Here is a 26913-nt window from a genome sequence, read left to right as displayed (position 1 = left end):
ACCCCTCGGACATGAAGCCCAACCAGCTCCACCCAAAATACAAGCATACTTGTGCCATGCCCAGGGCCAGAGGGCATCGGAGGCCAGCTGATGGGAGACAGGAACTGAGCTGTGTCAACCTGGGGCAGATCAACAGGAAAACGAGCGGCCTCAAGGAAAGAGCAAGGCCCGGCCCAGCTTTCCTCCACCGCAATTAATACAAGGACACGCCACTGGGTGAAGTATGACCAACCACTTACCCATCCACCATGGGAAGAAACGTCTTGCTCAGCACAATTCAGCACAATTCCCAGCAAAAGGCATGAGGAGGAAGGACGTTTCCATTCTAGTATGGACTTTACGTAAACGCCTCAGAGCTATTTGGACAACAAACACTGAGAAGCAGCATCTCCAGAAATTAGGAATTTCCTCAAGGTGGTTATGCCTGGAGCACCAAGTCGTAAAGTCATTCCCACAACTACGACTCCCCTCATCACAAATGTGGTTTGTTCAGTTGTTGACAAGTAGGGAAGATGCATGTGTCGGGCTCCCTCTCCCACGCTCTTGAGCTGTGAGACCATGACTCCTGCTGTTCTTTGTCAGAGACATTACATAGGCAGCATTAAGGATATCACCACTGGGAGTCAATAATCTTTTCAAAATAGTTATTTGAGAGACAGAGAGAGCGCATGGGGTGGGGGAGGAGCAGAGGGAGAGGAAGTGATTTTCAGAGACTCCGTGCTTGCTGTGGAGCCCAACTCAGGGCTTGATCCCACAACCCTGAGATCACGACCCTAGCTGAAACCAAGAATCGGAACTGAACAGACTGCAACACCCAGGTGCCTCAGAAGTAAGTCATTTTATTTTATTTTGAAGATTTTACTTATTTACTTGACAGACCGAGATCACAAGTAGGCAGAAAAGCAAGCGGGGGGTGGAGGGAGCAGGCTCCCCGCTGAGCAGAGAGCCCAATGCGGGGCTCGATCCCAGGACCCTGCAACCATGACTTGAGCTGAAGGCAGAGGCTTAACCCACTGAGCCACCCAGGCGCCTCAGGAGTAAGTCATTTTAATGAGACAGTGATAGCTGCTGCCTGGGTATTGAAGAAACACACACCAGAAGGGAAATGTCAACTGTACTTGTCCTGTTAACCCAGAATAGGTTTTCGTTTTTTGTTAAATGGACACAATCAGAAGAAAAAGTTAATCCTGACGAACGGGATTTTTTTTTAAATTTTTATTTATTTGACAGAGATCACAAGTAGGCAGAGAGGCAGGCAGAGAGAGGGGGGAAGCCACAGAGAGCCACAAACTGCCATACACTCACAAGTGCTTATTCCAATTATAGAAACATCCAGAAGGAAGAAATACAGGGTTACTGGAGCCTCTCTACAGTGCAACAAGGGAAGGAGGTTCCCCGCATCTGAGGCTGCAGCATTAATTCTGTCAGGGGGAGGCAGGACACAGATCTACCCTGAGAGGGACAGGATGCTTACCACAGAAATCATGTGGTAGAAACAGCACGGGAGATGAACGGTGCCAGGATGAGAGAGACCCCTACACACGATGGCCTGAAGAGGTGGCCTCACGGACACAAGGAGCCACAGGGCAGCGCAAGGAACCATCTGGACCTGAAAACCGAGCTGGTCCATCAGAGGAGAGTTCATGGAGGAGTCTCTGGAGTGTGCTACCGAACAAAAACTGATGTCAAACCTGTGTCAGGTTGGAGGCTGTTCCAGACGACAAATCAGTAATCGAGAAGATGCGCTGTGACCCAAGCCCATGTGGGTCCCCACGCATCTCTGTTTCCTGCCGGAAAAGCATGGCTTCGTCACACAGTTTCTTTCCTCACGGCCTTCACCTCAGAACCACAGAGAGAAGGACTCTGGGAAACTCATGGTCTCCCACCTCACCACGCTCACAACGGAACTCAGTAGAACCAACCAGAAGCCAGCTTTCATCTTCACGCCACAGGGTTTCTTTTCTTAATGCATCATGACTAATGAACAACCAAGATGAAGGGCGATCAGCAGAGGCCGAAATAGGAACATAACTGGAGGAGACTGTCCTCTCTCAACATCCCTGCACATTTACTAATTTCTGTGGGGCGCAGAGGTGTAGTGTACAGCGGCAATAAGCAAATGTGAAGATACGTCATTCAATCATGAAGACTGAAAGAAAGGGTAGATACAGAGCCGGAATTTCCAGTATCCACAAGAGAGGGTGAGAAATAAATACACATCACTTGTCACCCCTGGGGCCCAAAGACATTGTCACGGAAATGAGAAATTTTATAGAACTCTACAATTTTCATGTGTGAAGTAACAAAATAGATCTCATACAAAGGGCACAGAGAGGGATATTTTATCTCAGGGGTTCCTCTTGGCAACATGCAGTGGAAATAAATATGACGGGGATCCCTGTTAGGGACGAGGCACTTACAAGGCACAACCAGGTTTATAACAAATAGAGACCGCTGTCCAGCCCTGAGTTTTTATGTACAAAATATACGAGGAACTATACCTAAAGTTTTCCCACCAGTCTTTACATTCATAAGGCTTCCTCCAGTGTGTCTGATTGGATATACAAGGTCTTAAGGACAAATGAAGGCTTTCCCACAGTCCTTCCATTCAGAGTTTCTCCCCAGTGTGCGTCCTCACGTGGGCTCGCAGGTTGGTCGGGTACCTGAAGGCCTTCCCACACTGCTGACACTCGTAGGGTCGCTCCCCAGTGTGCGTCCTCACGTGGGCTCGCAGGTTGGCCGGGTACCTGAAGGCCTTCCCGCACTGCTGACATTCATACGGTCGCTCCCCAGTGTGCGTCCTCACGTGGACCCGCAGGTTTGCGGGGCACCTGTAGGCCTTCCCACACTCCTTACATTCATAGGGTCTCTCTCCAGTGTGCGTCCTCACGTGTGCCCGCAGGTTCACGGGATACCAGAAGGCCTTCCCGCACTCCTTACATTCATAGGGTTTCACCCCGCTGTGCTTTCGCACGTGTACCTGAAGAGAGGAGTGACAGCTGAAGGCCTTCCCACAGTGTGGACACTCGTAGGGTCTCTCCTCAGTGTGTGTCTTCAGGTGGGCTCTCAGGTTGGCCGGGTACCAGAAGGCTTTGCCACACTGCTGACATTCATAGGGTTTCTCTTCACTATGTGTCCTCACGTGTTTCTGTAAGGACGAGGACCAACGGAAGGCCTTCCCGCATTGGGCACACTCGTAACGTTTCTCCAAACTGTGTGCCCTCACGTGTCCTTGAAGGGAGGAGTGACGAGTGAAGGCCTTCCCGCACTGTGGACACTCGAAGGGCCTCTCCCCGGTGTGTGTCCTCACGTGTTCCTGCAGCGATGTGGAGCTACTGTACGCTTTCCCACACTCCTTACACTCATAGGGTTTCACGCCACTGTGCATCCTCACGTGTCTTTGGAAATACCGAGGATGTCTGAAGGCCTTCCCACACTGCTGACATTCGTAGGGTCTCTCTTCACTGTGAGTTCTGACATGTTCTCGAAGGGATAAAGAACAACTGTAGGCTTTCCCACATAACGTACATTCATAGGGTTTCAGTCCACTGTGCGTTCTCACGTGTCTCCTGAAGTATTTGGGACAACTGAAGGCTTTCCCACATTGCTGACAGAGATACGGTCTCTCTCCAGTGTGTGTCATCATGTGTCCTTGCAAGGACGCGGGATACTTGAACGTCTTCCCACACTGCTTACATTCATAGGGTTTCTCTCCACTGTGCGTTCTCACATGTTCTCGAAAATATGAGAGGCAACTGTAGGCTTTCCCACACTCCACACATTCATAGGGTCTCTCCCCAGTGTGAGTTCTCACGTGACGTGTAAGGTAGGACTGATACATGAAGGCTTTCCCGCACACGTCACACGCATGAACTCTCTGTCCACAGTGACCCTTCACGTGACCCCGAAAGGACGACCTGCAAGTGAAAGTTTTTCCACATTTCTTGCACTCTAAAGATTGTTTACTACCGCGACTCTTCAAGTCTCTCTTCGATGCTCCCCCAGTGTCCGGAGGTTCATAAGGTTTCTCTACAAGGCCTGTGTCCACGTGAGGGCTGGGGCAAGAGACACAGCTGCAGGCCGGCCCACATTCCTCACGGGGACTAGGTTTGTGTCCAGGGTGGGATCTTAGTGGATTCTCAGGGAAAGAACCATCTGTGAAGGCTTCTCTACACTTGGCGCAGCGACAGGACCTGTCTCCAGTAGGACGATCCTCACGCACGGGAAGACTTGTCATCTGCCTTCTGGTTTCTCCACGTCGATCATCTTTAATGCTTTCACAGACCCGCTCCGGCAGATGACTTCTGTTCAAAAAGGGAAGGCACACTGTTACGGAATAATCATTTTAACTGATCTCTTTATTAATTACCTACTGATCCATATTAGTGATTACTTGATACATAATGACCACTTCCAAGGAATGGGCATGTTTCTGTCATGGTCTACACTGCTATGCTGTAGAAGAAGCCAAATGCTCAGAATAAGGGCCCAGTAATAGCCATAACTGTCAAACATTCTTTCTTTCTTTTTTTTTGTTTTAAGATTTTATTTATTTAACAGACATCACAAGTAGGCAGAGAGGCAGGCAGAGAGAGAAGGGGAAGCAGGCTCCCCGCTGAGCAGAAAGCCTGACGTGGGGCTCAATCCCAGGACCCTGGGTCATGACCTGACCTGAAGGCAGAGGCTTAACCCACTGAGCCATCCAGGTGCCCCACCGTCAACTTTCTTATAAGTTGGTTTTCCTGATAAATGTCTGGAGCTGAATTACATATCTGCTCATCAATACTACATCACATTTATGAAGAACTTGTGTAATTCTGACTACGCAACTGTTGAGCTAGGTTTCTAACTCCATGCCTTCTTTAATTTCAAATTATTCTAACAATTTGCCAAGATCCCCCTTTCTCCTACGGGAGAGAGAGGCACTTACCTCAAACACCTCTCCTGGGATTGGGACTGATCTCCAATGTGATGAAATACCCAGTTTTCTCCAAAAACAGCCCAGGAATCATTTCTTGTAAATGTTACTATTTTATCTTCACTGGATAGTTCATTCTCCAAAATATTCAGCTGAGTCCCTGATCCAAAAGGGTTAACTTGAGTGCAACAGTCTGCAAGAATCGGAAGCACAATTTAATTTCTTGGGAATGACCTGATATTTAAAGGTAAAGAAAATTCAGAAAACAGACCATTTGGGGATTGCTCTTCCCATACTGATCCCAAATGTAAATGAAGTTCATCAGGAAGAATGAACATGTGACCACAGAAAAATTCTAAGGACCTAAGTGCTTTGGGACTTTGGCAGTAAGAGGAAAAGCATATGAAAAGGCAGCCTGTTTATGCGGAAATGCTTTAAAATCGATGGTGACTAATGTGGAGATAGTATTATTGGAAAAGTAAAGTAGGAAGGAACTGGGCAAAATCCTCACATGCACACACTACCTCTGTAAGAACACAGAAAGGCCTGCCCCGTGGGCGAGGATGGATGAATGTCCGACAGGGAGAGCAGGGGAATGACAAAATCACCCTTCTCAGAACAAGGACGGAGACACGTTTCTAACGGACATGCGCAAATGCCGTTCCCTTCTCCAGAACCTGGTCCGACTGAGGGTGCTGGACTGTTCTGAAGGCACCGAGGCCATCGGGGGAGCCTGCCTGACTGCCCCAGCTGCCCCTGGGAGGTCGGACGGTGGGTGTGGCTGCCGCCCAGCCCCCCACAACAGCCCAGCAGGAGGGGGATTTGAAGGGCCACAAGCAGTCTGGTAGATGGGCTGTTAATCTGGTCTTCAAGGTCACCGAATCGGACAAAGTGCGAGGTTAACTGCAGCATGATTACTGGGAGAAATGGGTGTGAACCACAGCGCATCCTTCGCAGAACTGAAAACCACAAAGGAGCCCATCCTCACACTGATAAAATTAGGGAGTCTCAGACTGTGATTGCAGCAATAGTCAATTTAACACATGATTTGTTTTCATGGAAAAGGTATGTGACCCTCAGTGGTTTCCATAAAGGCCTGGACAACGTCTGTCTCTTCCAGATCATATTCCCATTCCTCGGCCCCAGGAAGATCAGACACTTGTAAGAAACACTCATTGGCTACAAGGCTAGAGACGGGAGGAGCCACGCTTACCCAGGGAGGCCAGGTTCCTGCAGGTCTCCAGCATCACATCTCTGTAGAGCTGCCTCTGACCATGATCCAGCAAAGCCCACTCTTCCGGGGTGAAGTTCACAGCTACATCGTCAAAGACCACCGCGTCCTGGAACATCCACATGTTCTGTTGCAGCAACGCTCCCTCCTCACCCGTGTGTGTGGGAGGATGTGGGGGCGACACTTAGGGAACCACATCCCACGCTAGGACCGAAGTCACACCCATGCGGGAAGTGACAACACACAAATACACCCATAGCAGTGCCCTCAATGACCGGAAGGGCTGGGACCCTGAAGCAGAGGGCAATGACGACAGCTCATACAGACGTACACACACCCAAATATAGGCTGTTTGTACTGAAAATGAGCAGATCTGAGGACACTTGCATGGGAAAGAATGAAAAATGAAATACTCGTTCAGAGCACATGGAAACTGGACGGCACATCTTTGACTTGCGCAAGGACGATTACTGCCTTGTCAGCCCCAAGAACTGGAACCAGATGTCAGGATGCTGTGAAGACACGGATTCCAGTGCTGCTCTCGCTGGAGGGCAACGAGGTCACGGAGCCTAGCACAGTCCCCTCCATCCCGGCAGAGGCAGATGCCACCCTGTCCCTGGGTTAGGTGGACAGTGAGCAGGGACACAGGGCCCAGGGGCCTGGCACACGTAGTGCATAAGAGGAGTTCCAGTTCCTGAAGAGTCACGGAAATCAGCGGGGCCTCGACCATATACCCCGGTGCCCAGAACGCAAGCAGAAGGGCGCCAGAAAGAGGAGCCCCTGAGAGACGGATGGTAACAGAGCCCAGGGTGACCTTAACAGATAAAGAAAATGAGGCTGATCCACGCTGTCAGAGCAACAAGAGATGACACCGCACTCATGGAATGGAGTTTAAAAATCATTTCTTTCAAAAGATCTGAGATCATCCAAACAAAACCTATGTTCTCAAAACTTAAGGGAAAAACAAAATCCCATATGCCACCCACATCACTTAATAAGAAGATCAATTCTCCTTCAACTGTGGTTATAACTGGGGTTTGCTTATCACACACCTGGTAACTCCTGTACTTTAAATATGTTTTAAAAATCCATATGACCCCATGAAAAATAAAAAACAATAATATAAAGAAAAATAATACGATCAAATCATGGGGAATGAATATGAGCAGGTACCTTTCTAAGAAGATATGCCAGCGGCCAACAGGTTCCGGAAAAGATGCTAGATGTCTGTTATCAGGGAAATGGATGTCAAGTTATAAGCAGATACCCCTTCAGACCCGCTAGAATGGCTATAAAGAAACAAGTTAAGTGCTGGTGAGGACCTGAGAAAGGGGGACTCTCTTCGTTTGAGAGAGAGAGCACAAGCAGGGGGAGCAGCAGGTGGAGAGAGAAGTAGGCTCCCGGCCAAGCAGGGAGCCCAATGTGGAACTGGATCCCAGGAGCCCAACAAGAGGACTCGATCCCAGGACCCCAGGACCACTACCCGAGCCAAAGGCAGATGCTCCACCAACTGAGCCACCCAGGTGCCCTTCTCATGCATTTCTGCTGCTGGGGATGCAAAATGGCACAACCCGGAGGAGTCCGGCGTGTCCTCAAAATGATGACCGTCCAGTCACCGTGCAATATAGCAATCCCACTCCTACTATCGATCTACCCAAGACAAGTGAAGTCGAGCACCAACACTATTTCCACACACTCTTCAGCAGCTTGATTCGTAACAGCCAGCAAGTGAAAACCACCCGAGAGCCCACCAACTCTCTGAAAATGAATAACGGAGACATGACTCCAGTGAAATTAGAAGCCCATAGCGGGAGCTCCCACCAGTACCTCCACTGCACTCAATAGCAAGAGACAATCTTGGACACATGACTGCCCCAGCAGGACAAAGGAAGGAAAGTTTTCTCCTCCCCTGGCAACAGCCCAGCCAATGAGAGGCAGTCACAGCCCACCCTGTGAGAAGACACTAGGGCTAGAACCCCAAGTTGCTCCAGTGGATGTCATGTGGGACAGCCCCTCCTAATAAGCCCTTCTCCTCGATAGAAGAGAGGTCCTCCCTACATAACAGAACTGCAAATCTCGGGGCGCCGGGGTGGCTCAGTCCACTGAGCAATGCCTTTTGCGCAGGTCATGATCCCAGAGTCCTGAGATCAAGTCCCAAATTGGGCACCCTGCCCAGCAGGAGCCTGCCTCTCACCCCCCTCCCCCTGACAAAGAAATAAAATCTTAAAAAAAAAAAAAAAGACTTGTAAATCTCTGCTATTTCCAAGTAAACCCATTTTTGCTAGTACAGTAACTGGCAGGTCACACTTAACCAACTGAGCCACCCAGGTGTTCCCAGCAGGTTTACTTTAAAAGTTATCATTACATGATCATCAGCCTTTCCAGGACGATTACAAACCAACTCCAAATTGTCTTTAAAGAAAATTCTGGTCTTCCTGTAGGTGTGGAATCCACCCAGGTAGCATTTAAGTCAATGTTTATTAAAGACCAGAACAAGTATCTTTTCCCTTTAATCATAAAGACCAGGCTAGAATGTGAAAATATGTCCACTGCAGGTAAATTTGACAAACCATTCACACTCATCCTAGATGAGTCACCTAAAAGAAAAACTGCTAAAATTCTCTTTTTTTAAATTAGCCTTTTTTTAAAAGTAGGCTCTGTGCCCAAGGTGGGGCTCGAACTCACGACCCTGAGATCAACTGCAAGCTCTACTCATTGAGCCAGTCAGGGGCCTCAAGACCACTGGAATTCCTAATTCTCAATTCTGGCAAATGGAGGTTCCGAAACAAAACCAAAACCTGACTCATTTATCCTATTTTTGCAGAGGACCAGGGCAATGGAAAAAAGATTGTTACCAACTTAAGTGCTCCCACATCTGCTTCCCTGCAGCCAGGCTTTCCAAAGTCCTCCTCCCTCCCAATGATCGAGCTGCAGGGGACCACAGGGACCCTTCCCAGTCTTCCCTTGTAATCAGCTCAAAGAAACCACTCCCCACACTGGGAACGAATCTCTGTCCTTGTTGACACGTGCCCAGCCCCTTGCTGTACAGGACTCCCCACCTAGGAGGACTATAGTACAAAGTATAAAGTACAAAGAGGTCCCTAACGAACCTCAACCGATTCCTGTGTCTGAACCCACTCCCTTCTGTTTAGGTCCTTTGAGAGACACACCATTTTCTACTTAGATCTTATGCCCCATTCATTTCATTGGGCAGATATTTTTTAAGTAAGTGTCTCTGTCCCAGAAAAGGGAAATAATTCTAGAATTTGGTAACAGTAATCAACATAAAAGCAAAGAAAATAAATGACCCTTCCACATCTTTCATCTGCTCCATCTCTGACACACAATAGTAAAGTCTGGAGAAACGGATCATTTGTCTTGATTGGATCACCTACATCCTCTTCCTGGGCAAAAACCTCAACTCATACTGGCAGGGTCCACAGTGTGCCTCCCATCAAGATTAAAATAGATCTCTCAGGGATGCCAGGGTGGCTCAGTGGGTTAAGCCTCTGCTTTCACCTCAGGTCATGATCTCAGGGTCCTGAGATCGAGCCCCGCATCAGGCTGTCTGCTCAGTGGGGGAGCCTGCTTCCCCTCCCTCTCTGCCTGCCTCTCTGCTTACTTGTGATCTGTCAAATAAATAAAAAGAAAAATCTTTTAAAAAATAAAATAGATCTCTCAAAGTGTCTTTCCAGAATGAATGAATACCCTATAAATAAAGAAGTCCTTTGAAGGCATCAGGCCCATAACAGAAAATTACAAGCCTCAGAGACCCAGCATCCCACACACTAGTCCCTGAAATGGCCTCTTTTTACCTGGGAGAAAACCCAATGGCCAAAGATAGAGGTTTGTCTAGAACCTTTGAGCAAGCAATACCATTGTTAACCCTTGGCATCCTGTTCTTCCTAAGCCCCACATGCTACTGACTCAGTTCCTAATGCAAATTCCAGGAGGAATACGTGACTCCAGGTTTTTACCAACAGAATAAAAAAATTTCCCCCCTGGGGTGCCTGGGTGGCTCAGTGGGTTAAAGCCTCTGCCTTCAGTTCAGGTCATGATCTCAGGGTCCTGGGATCAAGCCCCACATCGGGCTCTCTGCTCAGCGGGGAGCCTGCTTCCCTCTCACTCTCTGCCTGCTTGTGATCTGTCAAATAAATAAATAAAATTAAAAAAAAAATTTCCCAAAGTCTGAAAACTGCCAATATTCAATTGGCTACTTTCAGACCTAGAATCCTGGCTTAGAACCGTCATACATTTTGGATTTTCATGTTACTTTTGCTTTCACAGTTGTCATCTGTCAAAACGTTATAAAACTGATGTTTCCAACGAGGAGATCATCTCCAGTGCTTACCATCTTGATAAACAGGGACTGGAGGTGAGTGCCTCGGACTCCTCCCTTCTAAGGTGTCTTGTTATTCAAATACAGCCTTAACCGGTTTTCAACTGCCGTGTACTTTCCCTAGGACGTGGGACATCACTACCAGGAAAGCTCTTTCCTGGCACCAAGAAACAAAACCACTAAAAATGGAAAACAGACTCATAATCAATGATGCATTTCAGAAAAGGCCTCTACCAAAAAGGGGAAATGTAAAAAATACAGGGAAATCTTGCTAAGAATGGAGTCAGGAGGGGCACCTGGGTGGCTCAGTCAGTTAAGCGTCTGACTCTTGGTTTCAACTCAGGTCACAATCAACCCCCACGTCAGGCTCCACACTCAGCAGGGAGTCTGCCTGGGAGTTCTCTTTCCCTCTCCCTGTGCTCCTCCCCCCGTTCATGCTCTCCTTCTCTAAAATAGTAAATATTTTTTTAAAAAGCAGAAGAAGGAGAAGGAGGAAGAAGGAAGGAGGGAGGAGGAGGAGGAGGAGGAGGAGGATGGAGTCCAAGCCAGCAGTTAGAGCCCCCACAGCCTACCACTCCTGATCAACTGCAGAAGCAACAGCAAGAGAAGGACCTGCCACTGCCCATGGACACCACTTTACTATGACAACAGAAGAAAGATTATTTCCCCACATGGCAACAGCCCAGCCAATGAGACAGATACAACTCAGCCAATGGGAAGCAACAATACTTCCAAACCCAGTTGCTCCAATGGACTTTGTTTTATGGAATTATTAAAATACTTGAAAATGAGTGTGAAAATGGTTGAATAATTCTGTAAATACAATAAATACTGTAGAACTTTATCCTTTAAACAGATAAACATCACGGTTTGTGACCCACACCTCAGTTAGAGCTATTTTTAAAAAGTTGTCATAGAGGGGCACCTACGTGGCTCAGCCAGTTAAGTGTCCAGCTCTTGATTTCGGCTCAGATCTTGATTTCAGGGTCATGAGATCGAGCCCTGCATGGGGCTCTGTGATCAGTACAGAGTCTGCTTGAGATTCTGCCCTGTCACCTGCCCTCCCCCTACTCACATGTGCTCTCTCTTAAAAAAAAAAAGTCGTAAAAGCTAAAAATATATCCTCCTTAATCTTTTGGCAATTTTACTCAAAAATGATAGAATTTAGTCAAGTAAAAAGTATGAAAAAGGAACAAAATTACAACTTCAGAGATTAAGCAGACTTAGGAGATATTATAAACTAGCTGTGGAGAAAGATTTTTAAAATTTTTTTTTTTAATGTATTTGAGAGAGCGAACAAGTAGGGGAGGAGCAGAGCGAGAGGGAGAAGCAGACTCCCTGCTGCGTGCAGAGCCCAGTCCTGCAACCCCAAGATCGCAACCTGAGCCAAAACCGAGAGTCAGATGCTCAATCGACTGAGCTGCCCAACGTCCTGATTTTTAAGTAGGCACCATGCCCAGCACGGAGACTGATGCAGGGCTAGAACTCACGACCCTGAGATCAAGACCTGAGCTCAGATCAAGCGTTGGATGCTTAACCGATTGAGCCACCCAGGTTCCCCACAACGAAAGATGTTTCAGAATAAAGGAATAATTTTATACAAATTGGTAATATACCTAGGTGACGCAAGGTAACAGAATATCTAAGGATGTCATTAAAGAAGCGAAATTAGTAGATTCAAATATCCCCACACTTGAAAGGCATCTCAAACAGTGCATAGGGCAGGTACCAAGCATTTATTATTTATTTTTTTCAAGATTTTTATTTATTTATTTGACAGAGATCACAGGTAGGCAGAGAGGCAGGCAGAGAGAGAGGGGGAAGCAGGCTCCCCGCTGAGCAGAGAGCCCGATGCGGGGCTCGATCCCAGGACCCTGAAACCATGACCTGAGCCAAACGCAGAGGCTTTAACCCACTGAGCCACCCAGGCACTCCGGTACCAAGCATTTAAACATTGGTGATTCCCAAATGTAGAAAGGGATCACAAAGCATTAGCAAGATGGGAAAAGGACAATTCACACAGTTTTGAAAGGCAACATTCACAAATATAAAGGCAAATCTTATGTATGAGATTTTCTTCCTGTTTAGAAGGAAATCTTACACGTAAATGTACAGATAACATTAGAAGACAAAACCAAGTCTGTTCTCTTCTAGAAATGGATTCGATACTGACTCTTCATGAACATAATCTGCGCCTCTAGCGGAAACAAGACAAACGAACCACAGGCTTCCAGTCTATACCCGCTGAGGACATGCCTGTCTCACGTCCCCGTGCGTGGACACAGCTGACTCGGAGACCAGATGGAAACAAGCACCATGAGGAAGAAGCGGTGTCTGAACGGAAGCGAGAGCCGATTCCCTACGCGACCAGCTCCCTCGGAGATCGGGAACAAGCAGCTGAGGAGTCGTGGGTACAATTCCACACCCGTGACGGCCCGGCCGGTGCGGCAACAGAAAACAAGAAAGATTTAAAAACAAAAAGGCAGGAGCGCCTGGGTGGCTCCGTGGGTTAAAGCCTCTGCCCTCCGCGCAGGTCATGAGCCCAAGGTCCTGGGATCACACCCCGCATCAGGCTCTCTTCCCGGTAGGGAGCCTGCTTCCTCCTCTCCCTCTGCCTGCCTCTCTGCCTACTTGTGATCTCTGTCAAATAAATAAATAAAATAAAATAAATAAAAAGATTAAAAATAAAATGAAAACGAAAAGGCAGACTCCATCATCAGCAGGTGTTGGGCGCAGAGTTTAGAAATCCCAGAGTCCTACAGACAAAATTCCAAGAACATACAGATGAGGCCAGCCACCACCTACGTAGTGTTTGCATCCGGCAAGGACGGTTCCCGGAGAAGCACCGTCCCACGGATCCTGCGACATTCCAAAGCGGGACCATCAGAGCCCACCGGGTCAGAAACGAGACGAGCACAACTTACAAAACTGCAGCACCGTGTGCCAGCGAAGGGAAGGGGTCAGCCCTGAGAGCCCCAAGAATGGGCGTGTTGATGGGACACGGCCTTGCAGAGCGACACCCACGCCTGTCTGTCCTCCTGCTGCCCACACCTGCGCCTCCCCCCGTGTCTCTTCCCTCTGTGTCTCCTCCACCCCCCCAGAGAACGCTGTCCTTCTGTCATCTCTGTCACCTAGGCCCACAGGGTCCCGCGTGACGCCAGCCGAGGGCTGTACCTGGACACTCACCCTGAGGCTACCGACCTGGAGTCAGGGGCGGATCCCACAAGTCAGTGCTCGGCCCCACAAGACTGTCCCCATCCCAAACACACACCCGGTTCAGACACAGGCACAGGGCTGCCATCACCCGCACTTCTGACTGACGGGCAGGAGAGCAGGTTCCCGTGCCCCCTCCTTTGTCCCAGTAACTTGCTGGAGGGGCTCCCAGAACTCAGGGAAACACTTCCTTATGCTTTCCACTGTAGGGAAGGATACAGAGGAGCAGCCAGGAAAACAGACGCACAGGGGGAGGGATGGGAAAGGCGTGTCCATACGCTCTCTGGGTGCCCCACCCTTTCCGCACCCCACGTTTACAAACCCCCTTCTACTGGGATTTCTATGGAGGCTTCACCTCGTTGGCCTGATGGACCATTAACCCCACTTTCAGCCCTTCCCCTCCTCCAGGGAATGGGGCAGGACAGAAGTTCCAGCTTCTAATCACGGCGGATCTTCCCGGGGACCAGCCCCCCCCCCCCGGAGCCAGCCAGGAGCCCACCCAGAGTCACCTGATGCAACAGAAGATGCTCCTACGCCCCAGCAAGGACAAGGGTTTTTTAGGGGCCCTGGATCAGGAACCAGGAGCGACTTCATGTGCTTCCTCGTCTCACCAGCCCATACACACAGCTGGCACTGAAGGCGAGGAATGTCATCGGGCCTGGAGACAAGGAAAGGGAGACCACGAGTAAACCGAGCTCAGCATCTCTCAGGATCCTTTCCTGGCCTGGAGGGGGCTTCCTGCCAAACAGCGTGGGTCATTTCTCAGTTGAGAGCACACGGTTCGCAAAGAGATGTGACTGTATTAGATTACTTTCACAGATCTGCCTTAATACAAGGAGAACACGTCACTCTACTTGCATTTTTTGCAAAGCCTGCTGAGCTCTGAAAATGTACCAATACGGAGAAGAACAGATAACCAGTATTAACTGACAAGATCTTATTGTAGTTTTCAGAGACCGGTCGCGTCCATTTCCGTCACGCGTCTCAATGGAGCAAACACGAAGTGAACAATCATTCCACTGTATTTTCCGGGTCTCGGAGTAACGGAGCTCTCGTGTTACGGAAAGCCTCATCTTGTCTTTCTCGTCATCCCTGGAGCACAGATTGCTACAGAGAAAGTGAACCAGCAGCTGGCCTTTGCATATAAACCTCCTTATGGTTCCTTCTGAGTCTTCAACGGTGGACTGCTTCTCCCCAGTAAACAGATATGTGTCTACACTTTTCTCGTTTGGGTCAACACACGCGTGCTCAGGAGAGCTTTCCCAGAGTGTGGGACAGCCCAATCTAGAAAACAGTCTGCCGAACGCATCTGACAGGAAGGCCGAGTCCTGTTTCACACGTGTCTCTGCTGCATACAGCGGGATGGGAGCGAAAGACCCCTTCACACGTCACTCTGCATTGTTAGGGATAATGAGTTTAATAACTCCCTCTTTATCTTCTCCTCTGTGTTTTTAAAGATTTTATTTATTTATTTGACAGAGAGAGAGATCACAAGTAGGCAGAAAGGCAGGTAGAGAAAGGAAGCCGACTCCCTGTTGAGCAGAGAGCCCGATGCAGGGCTCGATCCCAGGACCCTGAGATCATGACCTGAGCCAAAGGCAGAGGCTTAACCCACTGAGCCACTGAGGCGCCCCTCTTTCAGGTCTTTTCAAGCATCCAAACGTACTTCTCACCCTCAGCAGCTAACTAGGAAAGACAGACACAGACATCTCTCTACTGTGGAAATGTTGTACATGTTTGATTTTTTCAATCACTTGTAGAGAAAACTAATGATGTAGTTTTAGCTGAAGAAATACTGTAACTGAAAAATTTACTCCTAAGTCAAATGATTATGCAGGTCATGTCCAAAAAGACTAGAAAGGTAATCATACAATCAGATGCTTAGTAAGTTTCTAGAATGCAAACTCACAAATCTCAGTGTGCACTTAATCACCAGAAACAAACAGTTGAAAATTAAATATTAAAAAGAGACTTTTTAAAAGACTTATTGATTTATTTGAGAGAGAGAAGAGCACAACTCTGTGTGGGAAGGGCACAGGGAGACGGAAAAGCAGACGCTCTACTGAGTCGGAGCCTGACGTTGGGCACAATCCCGGGACCCTGAGATCATGACCTGAGCCAAAGGCAGTCGTTAAACTGTCTGAGCCACCCAGGCGCCCCCCCAAAAGAGGCTTTTTAACATTAAGCTTTTTAACGACTACCTAGCTAATTGTCCTTATGTCTGAAAATATGTCCAGTGGAGGATATACATTGACTTAACAGAAAACCTACAAAAAGTTATTCAATGACACACAGCATACGGAAATAAATGGACAGACACCAAACTGAGACCATGATGTCAAGTCTCTCAAAAGGTCAAGAGTTTTAAGAAAATTTCACTGAATGTACAACCAGGTTTGTCTGGGGGTACTTTTATGGGATTTGTTCATTTCTGTTCTGTTTGAACTTAAAACACACTACTACTTTTTTCATTTTTGTTAAACATTTAAGTCATCTCTATGCCCAACGCAGCTGCAACTTACAACCCCGCGACCGTCTGAGCCAGCCAGGCACGACTTCTCTACTGAACGGTAAGGGACAGTGTCTAAGAATAGCGGAGGTGCCTTGTAGAACAAGCTGGCGGGATTTTACCTAACGGAAGTCAAGGCTGTTAAAGTATATTAATACGAAAATACAAGAAAAACTCCTTAGAAGTGAGGGCGGAGGCCAGCAGGGGGAGTTCTCAATCCCCAAACTTCAGGCAAGCACCTTGCGAGTCTACATGTGAAGTACACTGCGGTCCCAGGAAGACCACGGAGGAAGATTTCCTCCTGCCCTGGTAACAGCGCAACCAATGAGATGGTCACAGCTCAGCCAATGAGAGACAGTTAGAGCCCAGCCAATGAGAAACAGAGCATGTCAATGAGATGGTCAAAGCTTAGCCAATGAGAGACAGTTAGAGCCCAGCCAATGAGAAACAGAGCATGTCAATGAGATGGTCACAGCTCAGCCAATGAGAGACACAGCCCAGACTGTTCGGGACCGCCTCCGGCCGGGAAAGTCCCCGCCATTACACGGTCGCGCTTGGCTCACTGCCAGCAAAATAGCTGCAAGTGAACACCGAACTTTCTGGTGAAGCCCACCTAAAGGACATAGTCATTGGCTGTTTCAAATTTAATCAGCATAGTAACAGGACTCTCATTGGCTCTCCCCATTGTTTGGCCCCTTATTGGTCACCCTGACACATATAAGCTAAGAAAGTTGTCGAAATAAAGAGACGAAGCATTAACACCATGCCAGGCTGGTTGTCGTTCTTGCGGCCAAGGGTGACACAGACTGTGAGAGACAGTCACAACTCAGCCAATGAGAAGCCAGGACACGTGGAACCCAACCTGCTCCCACGGACACGGTCTTTGGAACAGCCCGCCCACGTCCCTTCTCTCTGAGAGTGCAGTTCTCCTTTCCTTTGCGGACCTGCCTGTGGTTTGGTCGTGGCTTCTGTGTCCCCTATTATGATTCTTCGCTATTCCCAGATGAACCCAGTTTTGCTGAAAAGTAACTGGCAGTTTTATTTTTAGGGTCAAGTTCCCCGGTGATCATGTATGGGCCCCGAGAAGACCCCACGTCCCACCTGCTGGGCAAACAGGTGTGGGTCCCACAGAGCCCGCTGCGCTCGCTGCCTTCTCCCCGACCCTGAGCGGGAGGGTCGGTTTTGTCCTGGGATCAGGGCCCCGCAGCCTGTCTGCGCTCTACAGGGCCTGCGGGGACCTGTGTTAGGGGCGCCCCGTCTCTGACGACTCACTGGCTTGCGTTCCAGCTCCGTTTCAGGGCCGGCTGCTCCTCTGGGATCTGTGCCTGCTGGCAGAGCGCCGGCCTCTGCTCTGACTTCTTCTGTAAGGAGGCTACTCCTGAAGAAACAGGGATTAGGGGCGCCTGGGGGGCTCAGTGGGTTAAAGCCACTGCCTTCGGCTCAGGTCATGATCCCAGGCTCGTGGGATCGAGCCCCACATCGGGCTCTCTGCTCAGCAGGGAGACTGCTTCCCCCTCTCTCTGCCCACTTGTGATCTCTGTCAAATAAATAAAATCTTTCAAAAAAATCTTTTAAAAAATACATAAAAAGAAACCTGGGATTAGAAATTCTTATTTTGGTCTAGAGAAAACCTGCAAAAATGGATTCCAGTCACCACAGTGCTGTGAGAGGGCGTGCAACGGGGACCCTGGCCACTTCCAGGTTCCCAAACCACAGCGGCGGGACATCTGGGCGGTTCAGCTGATCAGCTGACTCCTGACTTTGGCTGAGGTCAAGAGACTGAGCCCTGGTGAGGCTCAGTGCAGGGCCTGGAGTCCACCTGACATTCTTCCTCTCCCTCCGCCCCTCCCCTCCTCCACTCCGGCCAGCCAGCGCCTTCTCCAAAAACAAAACCAAAACCACAGTCTCTCCTCAGATGCGCTGCTAACAACTGAACCACACGAACGGATGTGAGAACTACCACGGCCCTTATGGGGAACTTCCGATCTCAACCTCCCAAAATTGTCTTACTGGTCAATAAATCTGCAGGTCGTGATTCCAAAACACAGAATCTGATACGCATGTTACCGGTCCCTTGAGACTCCCCGATCTTCAGGAAGCCGAGGGACCCTCCTTACCCAAGACCGCTTGGAAGGAACTGAGGCAAACGACGAAGGAAGACAAACGGCCTCGGACGCGTCTTCTCGGCGGCTCCGGGGGCCACAGACCCGCGCAGTCCCCTGCACCGCGGCCCGCCCCAACCACCGGCCTGGAAACGCCGCTGACCTTCGCTGCGCTGACCGGGTCCCGGGTCCCTGCTGACCTCGGCGCGCCGACACCGCGTCGCCAGAGAGGAGGCTTCTCAAGCTCGAACCCCCAACGCCTCCTGTCCCCTGCGCTGAGGGACAGTGTCCCGAGGGACGGAGACCCCCGCGAGCTGCCGAAGCACGTGACGCGGCTTTTCGACTGGCCCAGCGGGTCCCCAGACTCACACCAAGTCTCCCGTGGGTGCGGGCGCGTGGGCGCGGGCCCGGCCACGCGTGGGGCGACCCCGACCGGGGAGAGGGACAGACGCCTCACGTCGGCAACGACACCGCCACACGCGCCGGAAACCCCTTCGGAGCAGCCACAGCCGCGGCCCTGGCGGCCCTGGCGGCCCTGGCGCTGCGGGACCCGCGGCCGGTCGCCCCCGGGAGCCGGGCCCCTGCGGGCCGAGCACAGGGGACCGCGGCGAGTGCGCGGGACTCGGGTCTTCCTCCCGCGCGGCCCCCCGCCAGGCGGGGCGGACGGCTGAGCCGGGTCGCCCGGGGACTCAGCGCAGGGGAGGGGACGGGACCCCGCGGCCCGCGCCGGCGGTTCCTCTGGCGTCCAGCTCGCTCCGGCCGGCGAGGAGGACGCACAGCGGAGGCTCCGCACGGTCGCCGGCGCCACCGAAGGCCCGAGATCGCCAGCGGCCCGCGGGTCCGCACGGTCGCCGCCGAGAGCCAGAACCGCTGAGAAAGGCTGAGGCCGCCTGGACGCCCGAGCCCCGGAGCCCCGGAGCCCTCCTCCCAGCCGTTCCCATCCCCCCATTCCCACGGGGACCTCGGCCGCGGGGCTGTCCCCCAAGTCCTTCCTGACGGGCTTGGAGGAAGCGCTCTGCGGATGGGGACGGGCCCCTCCGTCCTCCCGGACCCCGAGCCACACTCGGTGCCCAAGCCCCGCTCCCCAGCAGCCCCGGCTCCGGAGCCCCCACCGCCCCCACCGCGGGGGTCCCTTGGAACCGCAACCGGTCCCCGGCGGAGCCCCGCCCCCTCATCAGGACCCTGGGACACAGACAGCATCTCCCCGACCTCCCGCACCACGGCTCGCTCGCGCTCTCCTCCCTCGGAAGGGATCCTGCAGGCCGTGGCTCCCCCAGACGGGAAAGCGGTTCTGGAAGCGGCCGGGGCGACTCCAACACTGCGGCGGGAAGGAAGCGCCCCTTCCGCTGGTTCAGTCACCCCTGGGCCCGCGGCTTGCTGCCCCCACACCTACTGCCCCCCTTGCACTGAGAGTCCTGTTTCTTTCTTTTTTCTTTTTTAAGATTTTATTTATTGGACAGACAGATCACAAGCAGGCAGAGAGTGCTGGGAGCCGAGCAGACTCCCCGCTGAGCAGAGAGCCACATGCCGGTCAGGATCCCAGGACCCTGGGACCAGGGCCCCAACCGAAGGCAGGCAGAGTTTTAACCCACTGAGCCACCCAGGCGCCCCTAAAAGCCCAGTTTCAATGCAAGAGAACCACACAGTGCGTCTTTCCTACTCGGGTTCGAAGGCCGCAGGCCCGGCTTCCTCCAAAGGATCGGAAAGGCAGCCGGGCTCTGAGGCCCAGGGCTGCATAGTCGTTCTGACTTTTCTCGAATCTTGAAAGCCAGTCTGAGTGAGGGCAAGTTTCCGAGGGCTCGATGGTGTTCCAGCACTCGATGATTTCCTTCCCCGCCCCTTCCCAGACCCCTTCTCAGGAAGACACAATCCACCTGCGACAGCTTTTGGCCTCCAAAGGCCATGACGTCCCTAAAGGAGTGCACTTTCTCACACTCGGGACCCGCACACGGAGCATCTGATCCGGGAACAGTCAGTATGGGTCGACCCACGTGAGCCTCTGGGGACCGCTGCCGCCCACAGCTCCCCCGCTGAGCTCCAAATCACCTGCACGAAGCACCTCATGGAGGCAGTTTCCATGGTTTCCAGATGCTTGGGATTTAAACACTGAAAGCAGCAGGGGCGCCTGGCTGGCTCGGACTGTGTGGCTCTGGTCTCGGGGTGGCGAGTTTGTGGGCACAGGGATTACTTACATAAACGAATACACACATTAAAATGAAGACTAAATAAATGAAAGCTGCAAACGGCACAGATCGTGCTGGGCACGTGACGACTCGTCCCCAGAAGGCCCTGAGCAGCTCCTTCGGCTCAACCTGGAGCGACATCTGCACGTCCCCCGGGCTCTGTCCCCTCACCGCGTGCAAGAGCACACGTGTCCCACCCGGGGTCCGCACGCCCGTCAGGGAGCTCATGACCTTGAATACCGCAGAGACCTCAAGGTGCTCCTGCCTCCAGTGGGATCAACTGAAAATGGCGCCGGAGTCCCACACTCACCAGATGCTGAACTTGACCTGTCTGCTCTGCCATCAGGACGGTCCCGCCTCCAGGGGCACCTGGGGGGCTCAGTCCCTGAAACGTCCCGACTCCTGACTGCAGCCCAGGTCACGATCTGAGCGTCGGGCTCTGTGCTGAGCGTGGAATGAGCTTCAGCTTCTCCCTCCCCCCCTTCTGCCCCTCCCCACCCCCCCCCACTCCAGGCCCCCACTCGCTCTCCCCGCTCTGAAACACACAAACGATAACCAGCAGAAAATGAAATGCTTCTCTAGGAAACCTCAGGCAAACATCTGTTCTCCCGCAGTGACGTGTGAGACACCCAACGACCGGCTCAGAGGAGGACACGGAACCCTGGAGATCGAGTGTCCCTTAGTCCAGGCTGGTTTGGACGCAAAAACCATCGGCCCCAGCAGGGACTCCACAGTCCCCGAGTCACCACTGGACCTTGTGAACCCACAGGCCTGAAACAACACGGTTGCTGCTCCGTAACCAATCCTAGTGCCGAATGTTCCCAAAGCCACGAAGAACGCACCTGCCAGGTCCCACCGCGTGCCTGGTCCCCGGACGCCTGTCTGCGTGGACGGAGGTCACAGGGCTCCCTCCGGCAGGATAGGAGTAGGTTTTAGCCACGGCTTACACGTTTCCTCACTGCACCCAGCCTTCTGGTGTAGACAGGCCAGCGCGTGTCCTGGGCCTGCAGTTCTGAGGAAACACTGTCCCTCCCAGGGGGACAGCTCTGTCACCGGGATCAGGGTGCCCACGTGACCAGCCGGGTTTGGCCGGGTCCACACAGTCACTGTGCAACACCCACAGTCCCGGGGCTTCGTGGAACACACTCGTGTCACTACGGAGAAGCAGCGGACACACTGTGGTGAGATCCCCCCACACCCCGAGTCCGGAAGGCCAGCGGTCGGTCCTTCTGAACCTCACACCCTCCCCCGGAGCCCCTGCACTCCCAGCACCGAGACCTCATAGGACAGTCAGGCCGCTCGGCCTCCCTCCTTACACCCTTGGTTGGAAGGACCGATGGCTTCTCCTGCCAAGACCCACCGTGCTCTGGGAGCGCCGTCTCCGCAGCACCTGCCCAGGGGCAAGACTGCAGGGAGACCCGGGCACCGGGAGATTTTGTCCCCCGAAAAGACACCTCCAGGTGCTCTCCAATCTTGCCAGAAGGGCCCCCGTCAGGATCTGCCTCCAACCCTAGAATGGCCACACTGCAGGGAAGGGGTCCTGGATGCAGAGGACACATCGGGACCCCCAGCACCCCCACCAAGTTCCACATTCTGCGTGCAGAGGCGACAGTCATGGCGCCAGCAGGGGTGCCCTCGGGTCCCACCGTGCTCCCCACCGGGGGCCCAGCAGGAAGCTCAGCACCCTGCAAGCCCACGCGACTTTCCCTGGGATCCGTGGTCCCCGGGGAGGAGACCTGCCTCCACCTCCCAGTGCCACCCAGCCCATGAGCCCACCCCCCACACGGGGCTTCCCATTCCCAGTTTCCTCCCAGATCTCTGTGTTTCCACAGCCACCCCTCCCCCTCTCCTCTGCACAGAGCCCTCCTCCCCTCTGTCCTTCAAAGAGCCTGTGGTTTTGCGACCTTACACTCTCCCAAGTGCAGTTCCCGCAACGGCAGAATAAATCCAGTTTGCGGGTAAAGTAACCGACAGCTTTATTTTTAATGAGTGATCAGACCGTTGGCACTGACAGAGGACGGACACACGGCCTGTGGGGAAGCAGCAGAATGTATGCACAGGCCCCTGGTTTGGGGAAGGGAACAGCAGGAGCTGTGGGGGCAGGGCGGCCACGGGGACATGTGGACACGGGGCCTTGAAGACTGTTTACGTGGGGCGGAACAAGGGATAGTTTCCCTTGACATGTGCACGGACCAGAGCCTAGCCTTGTGGATTCCACATCCCCGAAACAAGGGGACTGCACCAGGGGAAGTGCCCGCAGGGGTGCGTGTGACCACAGCGACGGAAGGGGTTTCTCACAGCACAGAGACCCGAGGGTGGTTTGCACGGGGGGGGGGGGGGGGCGACACGCACAAGTGTACTGAACACAGGGGCATGGAGAGACACGCGGACTCCTGAGCTGGACAGAACACGAGCAACACACGGAAATGAGACCACACGGACGTCCACGGAGTGTGAAGGAGACGGAAGAAACCCACAGATGCGCGGTGGCAGGTGACGCTGCCCTAGAAGGGGAACCCCGGAGTGTCCAGCCCAGCGGGCATCAGAGCGACTGACGTGTGGCCCGAAGCAGATCCCAGGTCCGCCCCGAGCTGGACAGAGCCGAGCCGGAGAGCTCCGGGGGCCAGGGGACCAGGGGACAGGCCCGACGGGTGACGCACGTCCTGCCAGCAACAGCGCCAGCCCCCCCGCGTGTCAGTGTTTACACTTAGTCAGACGACTGCAGCTGCGGTGCCCACACCGGCCGGGGATGAACAGGGGGACCGCCCACCCCCCAAGGCCCCGACTCGCCCACAGTCGAGAACGTAAGAGCCCACTGCACACACGGCAAGGACAGAAGGGTCGCCCACGCTGGCCTGACTGGGCAGCAAGAGCCTCCCCAGGACACACCCGGGAGGAGCAGCACGGGTGAGCGGCTCAGAGCAGGGGCTGCTGTCCCCACGCGGCACCGGAAACCCCGCAGCAGAGGGTCAGGCCCGGTCTGGTGATGGGGACCAGCTCTCGCTGCTGACAGTAGCCCAGGATGGCCGCTGCCAGGGACACAGGGAGGGGACCCTGAGCCCCAGGGGACAGAATCCTGCAGCTCCACACACCCTGCCCTCCCCCATCCATGTGGAGACGGCCCCTCCTCCAGGGCCCCAATTCTCACCAGGGAGGAAACCCTCAGAGTTCGGTTCTGACCCCTACAGGCTCTGCCTTCATCAACCCTTCCAAAAGCACTTGAACCCTAAGAGCCTTCCCTGCCCTTCACAGACTTCCTCCGTTTCCACAAATTCAACTCCATGGCTGATGCTAAACTGACTCTCGGGGCCCAGCCCCTGGGCGCCCCCAGCTCGGCCCACACGGCTGCAGGTGCCCCTCCTGTTCCAAGCTCTGTGGCTCCTCCCAGCATCAACAGCTCCTTCTGCAGGGGTCCTGGGGCTGGAGCCTCCTGCAGGGGAGCAAGACCCCACTGCCCCTTCCCTACCTCCCACCAGGCCCAGCTTCAGGTGCGGCTTGCCCCAGCCCAGGTGCGGCACCTGCTTCCAGCACCCTGAGTATTGAAATAAGACAAAGACCCCAACCCAGAGTGTGAACGACAACGTGCAGAATCCCCCCTTCCACCCCGTGCTCAAGAATAAAATGGGAAGGGACGTTCCAGGGCACGTTTATGGTTTTACAGGAGTTGAATGTGTCACGTTTTTCACAAAACAGTTATTCTTTAATTTTATCCTCATGATAACAAATCATATGTCAGAACTCGTCACATCTCAGTTCCCAGAATTTTTCTGCATCTGACCGTCAGCTATTAACCAGAAATGGGTCAGGATCACACAGTGTCCCAACTCTGGACCCTGTGGGAACACTCACTAGCACCTGGATGAATCCTTTAATCCATGCCTCTACCCACCTGGCATGAAGGTGGGGAACCCCCTGCATCTTCCCCCCAAACCTGATGAACAGGGACACTTCCTGGACTGAGACACTTTTCCCCCGAGGGGACATTCTCTGGATAAGCCCCAGAATAACACGAGAGCCCGCAGGAAAAGGAAGGCGTGACCCACTGACCACCCTCCCCGCTCAAGGGGAAGCAAGGAGGCAGAAAGCATTCCTCCACCTGCTGCACGTAAGGCTGCCTGAGAACGAGCTGTCCACGCCGAGCTCGACAGGGACAGTGCGGCCACGGGGCTCAGTGACAGGCAGGCTCTCCCTGAGCCCGGAGCTCCTGGGCAAACATCCTGGAGGTGAAAGGCATGCCCTCCCCCACTCTGGGGGGTGTGGGAAAGGGCAGGCTGCAAAAAGGGCCCCTTCCCCCTTCCACCAAGCCAGGACTCACGGCAAGTCCCCCTTGTTCATCCGCCCCAGGGCCGGCCACAGACCCCCCAAATCCACACTCTCGGCCGCACCCACGATTCGCTCTGCGGCTGGTCCCCACGGACCCGTGGTCACAAAGTGCTCGCTGTTCCAGGGCTGCTCTGGCTTCTCTCCTAGCTCCGGACCCTGAACGTGGGCTGCCGCCTGCCTGAGCCACGGACAGCCCCTCCCGTGGACAGGCTGGCCTCAGGGAGCCCCAGGTCGGCACCAGGCCTGGCCATGCCTGCGCTTCCTTACTCCTCTCTGGAAAAGAAACCTCCTACACAGCTCTTGAGACGCTGGTCTGGCAGGTCTTCTGCTCACAGCGGTGGTCGCAGGGAGGTAGCCCCTGACCCCTGCCCCACAGTGCCCGCCCCCCAGCCTTCGCCCATTCTTCTCAATACAAGTCTCTCCTCCCTAAATTCGAATGTTTCACTGGACACCGGTGTGACCAGCTGCCCAGCACTGTGCCTTTCCTGCCCGCACCTGACCCCTTTACCTCCCCATCCCCACCTGGCCCCAACAGGTTCTGAGAAGCAGAACAAGCCCCGGCCCACCGGGGCGGAGGAAGCTCGGAGCACAGGGGGACCTTCCCTTCCCTTCCCTTCCCGGGAACCACCTTCCCGCCTCTGCTACTCTTAGAGCAAAGCCCTGTCTCTCTCGGACCGCAGGTGCTGGAGGGTCCCCCAGACCCGTCTCTGCTGCAGCAGTCTTTGGAGTGTTAAAAACAAGACGACAGACCCCAAATGGAGTCCCTCGCACTCAGCGCCCGGTCACCCAGCCAAGAGTCAACTGAGCGGCAGTTTCGGCCTCTCCCAGCAAAGGAATCTTAAACCCGTCCATCAGGAACGAGCTGGTCAGCAGCAGCCAGGTCCTCCGGCGGCTCGACCCCGGCCACCCCGCCAAGGGCACCTGGTGACCTGCCCACCCCACCCCCCGCTTCCCCCTGTCACCGCTTCCCGCTCCCACCGGGCCTCGCGCAGCTCCCCAGCCCCGTCCGCCCCCGGATGGCACGCCGCCCCCGGGCATCACCGAACGGAGCCACTGCTCGGCAGCGCCCTTAACCGAGCACGGATGTGGCACCTGTCATGGGGGGCCCCGGCCGCCCCCAGCCCTTGCCGTCTGCGCGGGGTCCCCCCACCCCCCTCGGACCCCCACCCACGGGAGGACACGGCTCGGGGCCGGGGGAGGTGACAGGACGCTGCGGCCCCACCCCCGCTGAGAGCACCGACTCGGGTCGCGACCCCCAGGCGCGGGGCCGCCCGGCCGCGGCCACCTCCAGCCGGTTGGGGCCGGCTCACAGCGGCCTCTCCGGGCTCCGCCCGAACCCGCGCACTCACCATCTCGCACTCCCGCTTGGGGCTCTCCCTGCGCCCAGCCCGCGGCTGCGCGACCGGGGCCTACGAGACCGAGGACGCCGGGACGCGAGCAGCCGCGCGGGGCAGGTGCGCACGGCCGCCGGGGCCGCCGAGGAGCGGTGGACACGCGACTGGCTTGCGGTTAACCACCCACTAGGCTTCCGCGCCTCGGCACCGCCCCTGCAGCCCCTGACTGGACAATCCTCCCAGACCCTGCCCCCTGCGTCCTGAGTGACAAGCCGTTCGGACACACGTGGCCTCCTGGCGTGGGCTCGGAGCCGAACCCGCTCCCCGCGCTCGGACCTGCCGGCGCCTGCGTCTTCCCCCTGGACCTTGGAGTCCTGACTCCGTGTACCCGCGAGCCCCCCTCGTTGGGAGCCGGGACGGGAGGGGACGGACCGGAGGGGCTGCTGAACCCTAGGGTCAAGGGTTGGCCTGGGGGCAAGGTCAGCGTTCAGGTGGGCCTTTTGTTCAAGAACAAAGATCCTCGCTGGTGACGTCACTGCGCGCTGGGCGGGGCCGGCGGGTTGACAGCCGTGGGGGTTGGGGGTCCCCGAGCTCGCTTCTGGTCCCCACCTCTGGGGCCTGAGGTCAGCAAACCGCCCCCTCCTCCGCCCACCCCGGGGAGGTGGGACCCCGGCTCTGCAGTCTGGCACGGGACCCCAGAATTTGGGATCAGATGTGCCTTTTCCCCGTTACAGCCAGGACCGCAAGACTGGAAGGCCCTG

The 26913-nt window shown here is 54.0% G+C and overlaps 1 protein-coding gene across 2 annotated transcripts; it reads right to left on the bottom strand.

The window, feature by feature from the left end:
* Positions 1–960: 960 nt before the first annotated feature.
* Positions 961–26250, bottom strand: ZNF77 (zinc finger protein 77). 2 transcript variants are annotated; one of them, XM_044254594.1, is made up of 4 exons: positions 26168–26250; positions 6132–6258; positions 4931–5111; positions 961–4304 (listed from the first exon to the last, which is right to left on the bottom strand). In XM_044254594.1, the coding sequence occupies exons 1-4, from the start codon at positions 26168–26170 to the stop codon at positions 2609–2611; spliced, it is 2007 nt and encodes a 668-aa protein (XP_044110529.1). In that variant the 5' UTR covers positions 26171–26250; the 3' UTR covers positions 961–2608. The 2 variants fall into 2 exon arrangements, with proteins under 2 accessions (XP_044110529.1, XP_044110528.1); XM_044254593.1 differs by lacking the exon at positions 26168–26250 and having other exon boundaries at positions 6132–6551.
* Positions 26251–26913: the final 663 nt, after the last annotated feature.

The sequence above is a fragment of the Neovison vison genome, chromosome 6 (genome assembly GCF_020171115.1).
Source record: "Neovison vison isolate M4711 chromosome 6, ASM_NN_V1, whole genome shotgun sequence".
NCBI classification, from domain to species: domain Eukaryota; kingdom Metazoa; phylum Chordata; class Mammalia; order Carnivora; family Mustelidae; genus Neogale; species Neogale vison.
The sequence above is the reverse complement of the archived record's forward strand: the minus strand, read 5'-3'. Positions and strand labels throughout refer to the sequence as shown.

Coding starts and splice junctions, on each gene's coding strand:
- ZNF77 (XM_044254593.1), bottom strand. CDS start 6,273: ATGTGGATGTTCCAGGACGCGGTGGTCTTTGACGATGTAGCTGTGAAC. Junction 5,112..6,131: donor CAGGAACCTGGCCTCCCTGG/GTAAGCGTGGCT, acceptor CGATTCTTGCAG/ACTGTTGCACTCAAGTTAAC. Junction 4,305..4,930: donor TCCCAGGAGAGGTGTTTGAG/GTAAGTGCCTCT, acceptor CTTTTTGAACAG/AAGTCATCTGCCGGAGCGGG.